Source organism: Phoxinus phoxinus (genome assembly GCF_949152265.1).
Source record: "Phoxinus phoxinus genome assembly, chromosome: 5".
NCBI lineage: Eukaryota > Metazoa > Chordata > Actinopteri > Cypriniformes > Leuciscidae > Phoxinus > Phoxinus phoxinus.
This window is the reverse complement of record NC_136880.1, coordinates 24194286-24210546: the sequence shown is the minus strand read 5'-3', so window position 1 is coordinate 24210546 and position 16261 is coordinate 24194286. Positions and strand designations below refer to the sequence as shown.

Genomic DNA, 16261 nt, shown 5'->3' with positions numbered 1-16261 from the left:
TCTCCATCCTTAGAAATGGAAAGTGCCTCCCCTGAAAAGACAGTCAGCAATGGTGTTGGTGCTGCTGATGTGAATGAACAATCTCATTTGTCAGAAGAGGCTGTTAACAATCAGCCATCCACACATACACCAGAATCTGTTGAAGGTGAGATACCAAAGTCATGTTTAAAGAAATAATAAATAATGATTCTGTCATTATTAACTAACTTTCAGGCTTTTCCAAACCCAAATTATAATTTTTCTGTGATACAAAAGTATACTTTTTTTAGACTAATTTAATAGAATCTGGGAAAATGTAAAATTTTGGAACATCATGAGTGTGAGTAAATGATGACGGAATTGTCATGTCCCTAAAGAGACACATTGTCATGGTTAAAATGCCATGGTCATTTAGTAATCATGTCATTTATAGAAGCAGACTGTGATGGAATGGACAGACCAGATCATGAAGATGAAGCTGGAGTCAGAACAGAGGAGGAGCTGTCCTCCATCAACTCCATGATGAGCACTGTGATGAATGTGGGCCAGATCAATGGAGTCGACTCTGAGCCCACCAAAACATCTCCCAGAAGTACCACCAAATCACCCTCTGTCAATCGTACTGGGAGAAGAAATCAGGTATAGCATTCGCTATATGTGAGCAGAAGCGGATGCTATTATTGCTGTAATTGTACTGTACACCTCATTCAGGGAATGTCAACTGCACTAAATACTACACCTGTAGTAGGTTGCAGAGGTGGAGTCAACAAAGTCCCTTGAAAGCTAGTCAGTCCACTTGGCAGCCATATTGGTGTCTCATCTACTTGAATAGGGACCAAGACCAAGGCTGTGTCCGAAATCACATACTTTCTGAGTAGGTACTTTTATTGAATTAGTAATTACTTTGTAATGTGTAATCTTTGTAGTATGAATGTGACTGTATCACGGATGTACTACATCCGTCGCGTTGTCACTTTTATGTGACCTACAGCGTCAGTTGTGTCGCTTCACTGCCACACACAAATCCTCCCACGTGGTCTAATGGAATATTAAAGTTTCCATCAGATGTGCACATCCGATTCTATCCAGAAGTAGTAGGTTGTCCAGGTACTGTTTTATGATTACTGTGAATTTGGACATACTACTCTGTTTACATCCTGCTATTCGCCTACTATATAGTAGGGAAGTATGTGATTTCGGATGCAACCAAATCTCTAAGACTGTTTGTCAAGATTGAGTTTCAATAACAAATTTTAAAATCAGCAATACAATTCAAATGTTGCTTCTTTAGCTGATTCTTTAGTGATTTTATATTTTTCAAGCTGGTTCAGCTAATGTACATGCGCGTTCTAGAGTAGAAAAAACACATGACTGGCTCTTTTAATCGCATGGTGACACTTTCATTTTTGTAGATGCCATATTTAGTGTTATGATTTTTCCTGATTGACTACGAGTGGACTGTCTCATCCCCCTCATGCCGTCTCTGGTAGTCAGTCAGAGTGGCTGTTACATGAACTCAGTTAAATGAGCGGCAACAAATGGTCCTTGCGCTTTCTCAATCCCCCCTTTGTGAGAGCCGATGCTTGTCTTATGCCTTCAATTAAAGTGTGGGATTCGACTGAAACACTTCTCTGTGGAGAAAACAGGTGTTTCAGTCTCCCAGCCCCCTCTGGTATCCCTTCCTACAACCCTAACTGCATTTCCATACGCTGAGAGTGACTCTGCACCGCTGCTCTACTGCCCACTGAATTAGTGCTGCTCTTCCTCAGCCAGGGCTGCTGTTGTCTGGAGAAACAGATGGAAAGACCACTTGTTACTCCATGTGACACGAGCGCACAACCGCTCCTGCTGCTCTGACACATACTATCTTCATCAGGCAGGCTATATCCTGCATCTGTTTTACCTATTGTGCTTATCTCTCACTGGGGGACAAATAAACATCTCACTAGGGTTTTGGAGTCATGGGTAGTGACATGTGTTGAGGTACAGGTGAAACTCGAAAAATTTGAATATCGTGCAAAAGTTCATTTATTTCAGTAATTCAACTTAAAAGGGGAAACTAATATATTATATAGACTCATTACATGCAAAGTGAGATCTTTCAAGCCTTTATTTGTTATAATTTTGATGATTATGGCTTACAGGTTATGAAAACCCCAAATTCAAAATTAGAATATTGTGAAAAGGTTTTCATAAGCTGTAAGCCATAATCATCAAAATGATAAAAAATAAAGGCTTTGAAATATCTCACTTTGCATGTAATGAGTCTATATAATATATTAGTTTCACCTTTTAAGTTGAATTACTGAAATAAATGAGTTACTTTTGCACGGTATTCACATTTTTCAAGTTTCACCTGTATTTTTCATTTGATTTTGGATTTTTGCTTGATTAATACATCATTACTTATTAATGTGTTTTCAGGGTTTATGATTTTCATGAGGTATAATAGTTAGAAATGAATAGAGCTCTGTACAGGGACACCTTAGGTACGATTGCACAGTTAAACATTGCAGTGTTGTTGAAATCTAGTCATATTTTTATATAAAATTTATACATATATATTATAACACATAAATTAATAAATGCACCTATTAACAATGATAAATATATATTTTTGGAGTATTTTTTAACCTTTGTTAATATAACAAATATTCATGTTCATGTTAGTTAGTACATATACAACTTTTAACCTTAACATGTAAGCAAATGTTGAGATTAACGTTAATAAAGATGAATAAATGCTGTAGAAGTATTGTTCACTGTTACTTAGTTAGTTAGTTAGTTAGTTAGTTAGTTAGTTAACTAATGTTTACAAATGAAACCTGATTGTAAAGTGTTACCAATACAAAATAAGTATAAATCTAGTACAAACAATAAATAAAAATTCTAATATGTTTGGAAATCATATTGTGACTAGTCAAGTCATTTTCTGTTTTATATGTACATATACATACATTTAGTGGAAATATTCAAACAGACTTGAATACCTGAAAATGTTTGAGTCATGTGTATATACGGAAATGGAATAGAAAATAAAATAAAATAATGACTTTCGTAGCAGGGTTATTATTATTGTTAATGAAAAACACCCAAAACATTTTCATTACTTAAAATAAACATTAACTGAAATAAATTTAAATATAAACAATTTATTTGTTTTTTTGCGAACTTTAAAAATATTTTCTTTACGTTTGGATCTTGGAAACACAGCTTATGATACAAAAAACCCCACTTAGGTATGTTGTAAAGCTTGTCTTGTCTGTGTGTCTACTACAGGAAGTCAAAGAAGATCGCTCAAGCTTCATTTGCCCGCTGTGTAACAAAAACTGCATGACACAGCACCAGCTCACCATGCATATCAGACAGGTGCGTACTCTTACACAAATACATCCCTACATGTACACCTGTTTACTGAACCACAGCAATCTGATTTAACATGTTAGTTTGTTTTAAAATCATCAGAATTTCACTGAAACTGAAGATATTTTATACTCATTTATTTATATATTATATATATATGTAGACTATATCTCAGTGTAATGACATCTGTGGCTCGTTTATCCTCCAGCATAACACAGATAGTGGGGGAACTGACCACTCCTGCAGTATCTGTGGGAAGGCTTTGAGCTCGGCCAGTTCTCTGGACCGCCACATGCTGGTTCACAGTGGAGAGAGGCCATACAAGTGTTCGATATGTTTCCAGACATTCACCACCAATGGAAACATGCACAGGTAAATGGTCAGACAGTGATTTTGGAGGCTTTTAAAAATGTAAATGTTTCACTTTTTCATAAGTATAGACTAGCATTTTTTCTAACTCATGATGATACACAAAAGATTAAAGTAATACGCTGTAAGAAGTTACAGTAATATGCCTACAAAGGAAATAAGCCAGGCATTTCCCAGGGTTTAAAAGCCAAAATGTGAAGCTTGTATTTTTGTTAATGAACATAAATGAATTATTCTGTAAAATTTTGTTTATAATTTCATTCTAACGTTGTCTAAATCATCATTTTTGAAGTGAAACACTTGTTTATACTCTATATAAATAGTGCTTTTCTGGTATTTTGATCAGTGTGCATACAATGTGAAAGTTACTGGAGTTATGTCATAATGACAACAAAGTTAAAAGATTGGATATCATTTTACACAAACACAAACTTTACAAGGTCAGTACAACTTAACAGCACCTTCATTCCTCTAGTCTCATGTCACAATGTATAATGTTTAGGTCTTGTGGCTATACGTCAAAACAGTCTGTACAGTACGTTTTATGTATCTTAATGTATTTTAGTGTATGTATATGGCCTGGCATTCATTTCATTGTGAGTGGCATTACTCTAAATGCTCTAAATGCATTTTTTGCTCTTTTGAAAAGACAAGTCAAAATGATGGTAATCTTCATTAGTATTGAATCCATTACATTTCTTAAAAGAGATGAGACCATAGAACATGATTTTCCTAAGAGGGGCTTGTGGTAGAACTGAAAGGGGTTTGTGAGTTGCAGAGGTGGAAATAAAATGCTCAAGTAAAAGTACCAATACATCAATGAAATTTTACTTAAGTACAAGTAAAAAAAGTAAAAAGTATCTCATTTAAAAGTTACTCAGAATAAAAGTTACTGAGTAACTTTTTTAACAGCGGGGGTGGGGAACCATAGACTGTAAAAAAATAAGCTGTGTATGTAAACATAATAAATGGCGACCGCAGAAACCAAAAGCCGAATCCCGGACATCCCGAAATCCGGCGCGCGAATCCGGCGCTCGTGGCCACCCGCACGCGGTATTTTTTCCCCCAGGATTGTAGGGGAGGTACCGCCTTTTTCGCCTCTAATTGGCTAGAAGGGCTCTCCTCCGATTGGTTATTTGATTTGGCCGTGAAACGTCATCTCACGTTCATGGCAGGCTGTCGGCTAGTCTATTCTGGTCATCTTTACATGTGGTTGTCATTGATTGAAATATGTGTGTGATGGGTAGGTTTAGGGGTCGGGTTAGTGTGTGTGTGTGTGTGTGTGTGTGTGTGTGAGAGAGAGAGAGAGAGAGAGAGAGAGAGAGAGAGAGAGAGAGAGAGAGAGAGAGAATGAGTGTGTGTGTGTGTGTGTGTGTGTGTGTGTGTGTGTGTGTGTGTGTGTGTGTGTGTGTGTGTGTGTGTGTGTGTGTGTGTGTGTGTGTGTGTGTGTGTGTGTGTGTGTGTGTGTGTGTGTGTGTGTGTGTGTGTGTGTGTGAGAGAGAGAGAATGAGTGAGTGTGTGATGGGTAGGTTTAGGGGTCGGGTTAGTGTCTGGTTAGTATAGAGCCCTTCTAGCAAATCAGAGACGAAAATCCTGTGGGGGAAAATATCGCCACCCGCACGAGCTGCAACACGGTGAGGAACAGCCACGGGCGATGGAGGAACCAGAGGCGGCCGGAGCAGCCGCTGCAGCAGAGGAGCGAGAGCCACCCGGCGGTCAGGAGGAAAAGCCCGGACAGAATCATGGACATTTACGATAAAACGGCGTCTTTTCAGTTTCGAGTCAACAAGTAGCCTATTTGTATCAATTCTTCCGATACTGGCCTCTGTAACCGGTAGGCGAGGCCTCGTAGGGCAGTGAAGCAAGTGCATTCTGGGAGTTGTTGTCTTTCATCCACATGAGCCAAAATGAAATTTTCTGGCTTTTCTCAGTCTAGAAGGCACCAACTTCTAAAATAATTTCACATTTCTACTACATACATGACCCAATTTAAATACACATTCATCTTTCCAGTTGTGAAGTATCCCTTTAAGTTATAAACAGGACATTATCTGCACGGAGCGATGGTGTTCTGTGTTTCCTCCCTTTTGGAGGATATGATTTTAAAAGTAGCGAAGTACAATACTTCAAACAAAACGTACTTAAGTAAAAGTATAAAATGACAGATTTTAAAAACTTTTTAAAAAAGTAAAGTACACAAAAAAACGACTCAATTACGTAACGCTTGTATATGTTATTTGTCACTTTCCACCTCTGGTGAGTTAATGGAAAAGCTTATAATCAATTAAAGGCACAGTATGTAAGTTTTGTCACTAGAGGTCGCTTATTCAAAACAATAACAAAGGCGTAGCTTAATGACGCTGTGAATGAGCGTGGAATCATGGGAGTTGTCATCTTTACCTCCACAGCCGATGGAAAACCATCTGACGGGACTCAGGCAGAAATCATGTTCATGGTTGAGCTAATGTATTAAAGTTTTATTAACGTTACTGCGGTATTAAGCAGGACGGGCCGAGCGACTTGGACATTTACGTTTCCGCAGTCAGTCGCTGACGCTCCTTTCATTCTGTTGTTTATGCATATTTTACAATTAAAGTTAGGTTTAATGTCTGCCACCTTCCGCTTTGAACTTGAACTTTGTTACAGTAATATTTGATGACTTAAATTCACATTATTTTATTTCATTCTAATAAAACAGCCGTAAATGCTGAATTACTACTTATACGGGTCACTTTATCTGACGAATTACAATTGTGGGGTAATGCAGCGCTGTTTTACTTGTTCAAAACAATCATACTAAAAATACATTTGAGTGTGTTGAAAGTTGTAATATAATGTTACTCTGTGCGTTCGCTTGGTGGCTGCTATGAGACACTTGTTGCACACTGCAAGTAATCTAGATCGATATTGTATCATATTAATAAAAGCTGGATGGCTGTGCTGCTAAATGTCATGCAATTCATTTTAAAACATTGTATGGTAGAGAAAATGCTGTATTACTGTTACTACAAATAAAGCTCGTTCTAATTTTGCTGTTAGTCATTTGACATAATATTGTTGTCTGATTTACTTTTTGGGGACAAACATGTTATTCGCGGTAAATCAAGAAAACAAGAGATTCAAACAATAAGACTAACCGTGTTGAGCTATATAACAATTTGTTTTCTGTCGATAAAGGCATCCAAACAGTTGCTCACCTGTCTAATAAAACACATAATTTATTAAAGCGGTGTTTCGATGGTTTATATGGAAGTAAATGTTGCTGAATGCACAGGTTGCAGGCTGCATTAATATAAGTAGTTGTAGGTTTTGCGGTAGAGGAGGAGGGCTCAGAGGGAGGGTCGGGAGGGATGAAGGAATGTCTGCATGTGATGTGAGAGGCCTGATTCTCATGGCTGCACTAGCGTCTTTCTTTTATGTCACTTATATTTGGAAAGATTTTTCTGTGTCCATACTTCCTTTTCAAGTGTCTTTGTGGTCGAGAGTTTGATTTGTGACTCTTTTTGTTTGTGTTAATGTGATGTGCATAGAGGGCTTCCTTGTGCAGTTGAGACATGCAGGCATTCCAGATGGGGGTGGAAGAAGTTTGTGTGTGTAAGACAGGGGGAAAAGGCAGGGGGCTGGCAGATGGGTACTGAACATATTTTTTGGATGGCACATTATGGATTTGTAAGTCATTTTTAACCTTATCGTTTCATATATTGCATAACTCAACAAAAACAACATTGCCTGGCAGAATGTCAAAACATTTAAAAGAATTTCCTACACTGCCCTCTGGCAATATTGATGAGGTACTTCAGAAGAAAAAAATACTCAGTGGTCCTGCATCAACTAGTAACTTTAAACATAAAATCACACCGTGATTAAGTGTTATGTGACAAGAAATTGCAAGAGCTGGAATTATGGTTGCATGATTATCATTATCATGCTGATACTGTTTTAATTTGTGTGGTACATCAACATGGTTTTCTGCTGGAAGTAAGTGAGGCCAGAGACATGAGATGGAACAGGATTCAGGCTGTCAGGGTTGGGTCTACATGTGGGTGACCATCACTCTGCCTCTCTTCTATTAATATCTTTGGCTGTAGAATGTAAAACAAGATTCTTACCAATGGGTCTGCTGACATTTATCCTCCCTTTCCAGTTACATACACTCAGAGTGCATGACCATAAACTCTGCACACCATAATGCAATAAAAGCACATTTCATTTGAAAATGTGCACAATGTATATACTATATGCTCTATACACATATTCGGACAACCATTCTAAATGAAACGCAGCTGCACATAAGCATCAGGGGCCTTGTATCTGGTCGAACCTGAAAGGTGGGTTTGTTTCTGTGTAAGTGTAGGAGGGTGAGGGGTGCGCACGTTCCAGCATGCCGTAATGCGACTCCCAGCACTTTTCCTTCACACATTACCTCTGACCTCTGGTGGCCATATCATTGCATTTCCCCCCAACCGGTTACATCTTTGTATTATTGCAAGCCTTAATTATAATAAAATTTTACCTGACCATCTCAAATGCCAAAATAAAGTTTACAACAGACGTGTTTTAATAATAAAGTAATGTTATGTATTTCTGCAGGCACATGAAAATTCATGAAAAGGATGCAAACAGTATTCTTACCCCCAGTTCTTCCCCACTAAACAAGCGCCGTCGACTCTCTGCTAAGAGGAAGCCCAGTGTAGAGGATGAAGCGGAGCAGGCTGAGGAACCACCAGTTAAAAAGGTAAGTTTTGACCTCTTGTTTGCAGTCCATGTATTTTTCAGTAATAAATGCTGTCAAAAGATTTTAACAACTTTTGGATTGTATTGTGCTCATACTTTTGAAGTTATATGCAAACAAATTTTGTCTTATGTTTAGATGATGTTGATGCAAAAGCATGGAGAGGACGATTCTGTCAAGAGTGAAGAAGAGCTCCTTCACTGCCCCATCTGCTTTAAGACATTCATCTGTAAATATGATCTGGAATCACACATGGAGACACATCCTGACACTACACTAAGGTAGGCTAAGGATGTTGTCTGCTTCTGTTGTTGTCTCAACACATTATATAGTGTAATACTGATTTCTTTATATTTTGTTAAATCAAAACTGTTTCTGACTGTTTCTTCTAATCCTAGGTGTAACATTTGTTGCATTACCTTTCGCACACACCGTGGTCTCCTGCGTCATAATGCCGTCATTCATAAGCAGCTTCCCACTGACCCCTCTGGACGACCCTTTATCCAGAATAACCCCTCCATCCCTCTGGGGTTTGGAGACTTGGCTTTCATTGACTTCAGCTGTCAAAAGTTTCCCCAAATTGCACAGGTAAGGACTTCATTAGATGAGAAAGAATTACTTTATTTCTTTTTTGGATGAAGACTGATCATCATTTTGATTTGTTTTATTTATTCAGATCTGGTGTGAGAGTAATTTGCGCAGATGCTCTAGCAAGTTCCATAAATTTGTTTGTGAGGTCTGCAACAAGGCCTTCCCTCTTCAGCAGTCTTTGGATCTCCACAAATCACATAAATGTAGCGCAGACACCAGCACTGAACCTCAGGAACAAAACGCATATGCTATTATGGATGCACCCAAAGTCAACTCCCATTTCATGGATTCCACGAAGGTCAATGAACTAATACAACATGCTGATAGTACCAGTTCAGATGGGAAGAATGGTTTCATGGAGTGCCTAGGTCTCCAACACTCCTCTTTTGCTAAGCCAGAGAAATCAGAAGAGCAAATTCAGCAGGACGTTTTAGACAGCATTCGCTTCATTCGTGTTGAGCCTACCTCAAATCTACCTCAAGAAAGCAGTAGCAGTCTCGGCATCTCTATTTTGGAGCCCGTTTCTCTTCAAGCCATGAACAAGAATGCCGCCCTCAGCCTGCTGTCGCTACAGCCTCTCCATGGGGTCGTCAGTAGTGGTATGTTTGTCCCAATAAGTGGTCAAGGTGCAGTGGAGCTGGCGGACATTGAACAAATACTTAAGATCGCAGCTTCAGTGCCACCTCAGATGTCTTTGTCTCTGCTTCCCAAAGGTCTGGGAAGTCCTCTACAGGTGGACCCCAAACAGATTACTTCCCTGAAACCTAAGCCCTTAATTACTCCTCGATCCAGCATGAGTGCCTCCACACCCCCTCCACCCGCCATGAATGCCCAACAGGCCTCATCGGGTAACATCAGTCCTAGCCTTCCACCTCAAACAGGCCAACAAGTGAGAACTACCAGACAATCGTCAGCCTCCTCTTCATCCTCAACCTCGTCCTCTCCCACAAATTGGGAGACTACTCAACTGGGGTCAGATATCATAGGAACCACAATTATCTCATATGAAACTGGAAAGCAAGAAGAGTTTGACAGCAAAGAGAAGGAATCAAGAGTCGTGGGAAAGAAAACAGCCAAGGCTGAGTACCCTTGTCGGTTCTGCAAAGAAGTATTTTCCTTCTTAGGTGGCCTTCAGGCTCATATGCGTCACCACCTGGGAGCTTCACCGTATCAGTGCACCATTTGTAGCTATGCCGCTCCTGACAAAGCGACGCTGATTCGACATCTCAGAACGCACAGCGGTGAGCGGCCATACGTATGTCGCCTCTGTCACTACCCTTTCACTGTGAAGGCCAACTGTGAGCGTCATCTGCGCAAGAAACACATGAAGAACACACGCAAAGACATAGAGAAAAACATAGAATATGTAACCACCTCCTCTAGCGTAAGCGGTGTCATTGGAGGCACCACATTAGACCTCCTTGATGCGGCTGGTAGCACATCTTGTCGATATTGTGGGGAGGACCTTAAGACCTACCGAGCCCTTCAGATTCATCTGCGAACACACAATGGATGTCAACGGAAGCCATTTGAGTGTAGGCAATGTGGGGTGGCATTTCTCGCTAAAAGGAACTGCATTCACCACTTGCTTAAGCACCACCCAAATGTTCCAGAAAGGGAAATTGAAGAACACATCAAAAGTCTTGTACCGGTAGGAGGAGACGCCACTGCTCAAGCCAACCCTCCAACCTCAAATGGGCTGGTTAACAGCACTGTTCCTCAGAATGTAGGTCCCTTCTCTGGACCTGTTGAGGACCAGGACCAGGACCAGCCTTTGGATTTCTCTAGCAAATCTCAAAAAACAATTGCTTCAAATGTTAAGCTTGAAGGAACAACATCTCCTCTATTTAATGACTGCTCTATGGAGCCCATTGATCTCTCAATACCTAAGTATCCCGAGAAAAAGATAATGAAGAAAGAACTTCCTCAGAGCATGTCCCTAAATTATCATAATGTCAAGAAAGAAAAGACTGCTGAAAAAACCCCTGGACTTCTTGCAGCTCTCCCAGTTTCCATTTCTAACCTGGCCCCAGCTTTATCCAGTGACCTTACCAAGCCCTTTCCTCGCTTAAAGCCACTGTTACCAAAACCATCTTCTATTTCCTGTACTCCTGAAATGGCACCGCTGGCCTCCATTGCTCAGATCATCTCGTCTGTGTCAGCTACCCCAGTGCTGATCGAAACAGGAATAGATGACAAGAACAGTGTTAGTGCAATGGATTTTAATACAATAAGTGAGAAGAAGGGTCACTTAGGCACCACCAAACTGGATTCCACTCAAAATGGATCTTCTGATAACTCAAAAAAGAGAGGCAAGAAGAGACTATTTCAGGAGGAGTTCTGTGATCCAAGATTGGCAACAGGCAGTGGCATTGACCTGGAGTCAAGTGGCGAGTTTCCCAGTGTAGAGAAAATGCTAGCTACTACAGATGCAAATAAATTCAGCCCTTACTTACAACCCAGTCAGATAGAGCCAATGAAAGAGGAGAAAGAGAAGCAGCCTGTCAATAAGGAGGCAAAGGAAGGACGCGAGGACAAGCCAAAGAAACCTCCACAGAACAAAGGAAAGAAGAACGCCTACTCCAATTCAGTGCAGAAAATGACCTGCCCGTTCTGCCCACGTTTGTTCCCCTGGGCCAGCTCATTGCAAAGGCATATGCTAACACACACAGGTGAGACACTGTTTACAATTCAGAAATAATGACCATATGCCAAATAAAGCACTTTATTTACTTTTTTTATTTACACTATTCTACAATACAGTGAGCTAAATACCATTCTTAGGAAAATAGTGCACTACTGTACATTTAACACATTCTGTAGTCTCTATTTAATTTGTGAGCCATTTAGCTGGAAGTGTTCTTCAACCATTACAGACTAATAGATCCCTGATTATCCTCACAGTAATGCAGAAAGAGTGATAACACATGCTACAATTGGAGGTGTTCAGTATTATATTATAGAATGTTATGTTGTTATGTTATATTTTTATTCAATGGATCTGAGTCGATAATGTTTCGTTTCTCACTTAAGATTGTTACAGTTTTGTGCTTTGATTTCACAGGTCAGAAGCCGTACCCTTGTCCTCAGTGTGAGTCATTCTTCTCCACCAAGTCAAACTGTGAGCGCCACCTGCTCCGCAAACATGGAGTATCTAATCGGGCACTTCAAAACAGTGGATCTCGACCCAAACCTAAGGGTGACGAAGGATCCCGAGGAAGCACAGGCACTTTTGGTCAGTACCATTGTTATATATTATTATGTAGCGCAAATGGTCTCATGTGTATAACATTTGTATCTAAAAATGTGCTGATTTAACTTTTGAGATGAAGAGTTAATGTCCCATTCATAATGTACTATAATTTAGTTGCCTTGTTTTGTTTATCAACAAGACTTTTTGCAAAATCTGTATATTGAATATTGTTACATACTTGTGAGGGTGTGAACGAAAGCAATGAAATGTGTATAGTGCTTAACAAGCTTTTCTTGTATTTGTAGAGAGTGCATCTGACACGGATTCTCCTGCAGCCGTAGATATTGCGGATATGAGCTCTGTCAAACAAGAGGAGAAAGCTTCATCCCCAGAACAAGCACCAGAACGAACAGGACAATCAGCCACTGAACAAACAGACAGCAGTACAGATCCAAACCAAACACAGCCAGCTGAGGGAACCCCTGAGAGAGCAGAAGTTGATTATGATGATGACGACTCTCAGAGCAACAATAGTCTCGATGTAAACCTTGCTAGCAAGCTTGTAGACTTCAAGCTTTCTGGAGCAGAGCAGAACCAGCCTAAAATAACTGCTGAACCGGTTTCTCCTCCCGACGAGTTCCCCCACACCTGTGCGTCTTGCAAAAAGACCTTCCGCCATGCAGCCACTCTCAGCCGGCATCAGAAAACTCACAATCAGGAGGTCCAGCCCGAGGATGGAGGAAAGAAGGGAAGACGTCAAAGTGCTTCACAAAACCCGATCACAGTGCCCAGAAAAGAGATGGTGCAGGACGCAGATTTAGAAGATGATGAAAAGGATGAGAACAGCAGCTGTGTAGAAAGTGGAGTTGATGAGGAGGAGAAAGAGAGAGAAGATATGAGTGATGATGAAGAAGAGGCTACTTCCTCAGAGCTCAGGGCTTTGGATGAGGAGGGCGAGTCAGCCGGAGGCAAAACCGATAAGAGAAAGAAGATCTGTGCTGTGTGCAGCAAACGCTTCTGGAGCCTGCAAGACTTGACCAGACACATGCGTTCACATACTGGTAAGATCTGGAGCTTCTTAGGTTATGTTTAGACTGCAGGCAAAAGTGGCCAAAACTTTAGGGCACAGAGTTTTGCAACTCAGAGGTGTCAGTGTAAACAGTACAAACCACATGGAATCTGATCTTTTTCATTTTGATTTAAGCCACTTCCATATGTAGTCCGAAATCAGATACAGGTCTGATGTTTTGCAATCCGACGTCAGTCTGAACAGTCCAATCGGAATTGGTGGGACTTTTATATCACTCTAGATCAAGGGTGTCCAAACTCTGTCCTGGAGGGCCACTGTTCTGCAGAGTTTAGCTACAACTTGCCTCAACACAACTACCTGGAAGTTTCTAGTATGCCTAGTAATACCTTGATTAGCTGGTTCAGGTGTGTTTAATTGGGGTTGGAGCTAAACTTTGCAGGACAGTGGGTGGTCAGTTGGGGACAGTGAGGTATTAAAACTCAAAAGTATTATGTTGAAAGCTCTATTAAAGAAAATCCTGAGGGCCAACTTTATTATTTTGTTCACACTCCAATCTGATATTGGCTGCATTAAAAAAAAAAAAGTAACAGCCAAACAAAAAAAATCTGATCTGCAATAAATCAGAATTGAGCACTAAGCAGCGTGAACATAGCCTTGTTGTTATTTGCCATACTTGCCAATTATACCTTTCAATGTACCTTTCACATAAAATTACCTTTTTGTTATAGGCGAGCGACCTTATAAGTGCCAAACCTGCCATCGTACCTTCACCCTGAAGCACAGTCTGGTGAGGCACCAGCGTGTCCACCAGAAACCCACGGATGAAAAAGAAACCGATGAAGCAGAAATGAACGAAGAAATGGATGGAGCAAGAGATGACGGCGGAGTGCTGGAGGGAAAAGAGATCAGGTGTTCATCTGAAAGTGAAAGTGAAGCAACAGCTCCAATCCAGAGTGAGAATGAATGTGAGAAAGCAGGAGTGTCCCAAAAAGAAGAGAGTGATGGACACATGGAGGACCTTAAAGAGAAGCATCCCCCTGAAGATACATCTATGGAGATAAATTCTTCTGAAGAACCTCCCAAAGAACCTCAGCCTGATGGGGCTGAACCAGGGGAGCATCAAACTGAGGAACCATTGGTTGTCTCAGTAGAGGCCCAATCAGGCTGTGACCCAGAACCTGCAAAAATCAGTGTCCATATCTGTACAGCGGCTCAGGAAATGACAGAGACGCCTGTTCAGTGAAGAGAAAATTCACTGTGTTGATTTTGTGCCATAGTTTATGAAGCTTCCACGAACACTAGGAGTTACAAAGCCTGGCCTTTGCTGATATGTGTCTTATAATACAGTATGCATGAAAGATGAAGACTGGAGAACAGTTTCTGAAGCACAGTGACTCTTCTCTTGACGCCTTAATGCTTTTTTTCTTTCTAAAAATCTGGATATACACAAATGGACGGTAGCAATTTTAATCCTATTTATATGATTTTTAATGAATCATATAAAACCTTTATATCAATCAATTAGAAGCATTTGTATGATGAACAGAAGATTTATGTATCAGCATTAAAATGTATTATTCTTAAGTCAATTTCTGTATGTTTTTAGTATCTGTATGGAATTTGTTTGATTTCTTTTCTTTTTTTCTTGTGGAATTGAAGAGCTGAAGTGCCTGACTTATTTTCATTGTCAAGATTGGCTGAATACATTTTGGATGAAATTGCTGTTTAGCTCTGTAATTTTTATTTTGGGTGATCATCGGCCAATCAGTTTTTTTGGCAATATTTGCCTATTCTATGTTTATTATCCTCCATCTTTGAGCCTCATTGACAAATGATGCAGACAACGTGTATAAATGGCTGGAAGTCTTGAAGCAGCGCCTTCTGGTGGCTAAGAGTGTGAAGTATTATGTTGTAAGGCCTGTGAGTCCGAGAGGAGAGTGCTTCTGAGAATCACACAGTATGTATCAAATGAGTACATTTTATGTATCTTTAAAGTGTGATTTGTGTTTGCCTTTTTGGATTTTGTGTTTGTACTGGAACTCCGTAGGATTCACTTTGACTTCAACACTGGTGTTCACACTAAAAATCAAACTTCTTTATTCAATATTTGTTAAAGAATGTAAAAACGAAAACAAATTCATATAGTTTTACACTAGTACTAGTATTTGCAATAGAGTGACTTTGATAAGGCCTGATGCCCACACAACACGTCATGTGAGATTCAAAATATTTACAAGTATGTTTTTATTCATTTTGACAGCTGCAAGCCTTTGGATTTAAAGCCAACTTAAGAAACATTGTAAAATAACTGGTCTTTATATTTGTTGAAACACATTTTCTTTTTTATTTCTTTGTGTGTGCGTAAAGATTTTTGTACTTGTAAATTTGTACAAGTGCATATGAGGGTGTGCACAGCTATATGGACAGAAAACACTGAACATTTTATGCAGGTATTTATTGATCAGTCTAAAACATGTGGTTGTAATTTTGAAAAGCCATGTAGAATCCAATTTGTGCAGCGAGGAGAATCAAAAAGATGAATGTTGTTGAACTTCTTTGAGATTGTGAGGTTCTCTACATTTTTGGATACTTTGTACATTAGGAAGCTTTGCATAATTGCATCTTTTGTGTCTTTTTGTTTGTCCGCTAATGAAACCTTCAACCAATTCAACTATACGTTTATTTGAGATGATTGAAACATAATGTATGATTCGATGGGTTTGACTTTATAATTATAAAAATATTGATTTTGCATGTTAATCTAATTGGAATTTCTCAGTTATTCTCTTTCTCAGGGGCTTTTTGAAATCCGCATTTATCTATGTAATCTATCTGATTTATAAAACTTAAGATCTGTTAACTACACAGTTAAGAGTGCTCACAGTATGGATAGGCTTCATTGTACCAAACCTTTTCTGCAAGAAATTGTAATGTCGTCATTATCAGTGATCATGTTTGTCAGATGGATTGCAAGTATCTGTCAGATCAATTCAGATGTAGGCAA

The 16261-nt window shown here is 39.7% G+C and overlaps 2 protein-coding genes across 3 annotated transcripts in view; one reads left to right on the top strand and one right to left on the bottom strand.

Moving 5' to 3' along the window:
* Positions 1-16017, top strand: part of rreb1b (ras responsive element binding protein 1b) — a 36051-nt gene extending 20034 nt beyond the window's left edge. For both annotated transcript variants that reach the window (XM_079612314.1, XM_079612313.1), the window contains 11 exons: positions 14-145; positions 413-618; positions 3259-3348; positions 3551-3714; positions 8302-8446; positions 8582-8724; positions 8842-9031; positions 9120-11706; positions 12099-12269; positions 12533-13288; positions 13986-16017. In XM_079612314.1, coding sequence (XP_079468440.1) covers positions 14-145; positions 413-618; positions 3259-3348; positions 3551-3714; positions 8302-8446; positions 8582-8724; positions 8842-9031; positions 9120-11706; positions 12099-12269; positions 12533-13288; positions 13986-14500 — 5099 coding nt within the window. In that variant the 3' untranslated portion in view covers positions 14501-16017. The remainder of the gene's footprint in view (positions 1-13; positions 146-412; positions 619-3258; positions 3349-3550; positions 3715-8301; positions 8447-8581; positions 8725-8841; positions 9032-9119; positions 11707-12098; positions 12270-12532; positions 13289-13985) is intronic.
* Positions 1-16261, bottom strand: part of rpp40 (ribonuclease P/MRP 40 subunit) — a 114821-nt gene that overhangs the window by 38381 nt on the left and 60179 nt on the right. The gene's annotated exons all lie outside the window — the stretch shown is intronic.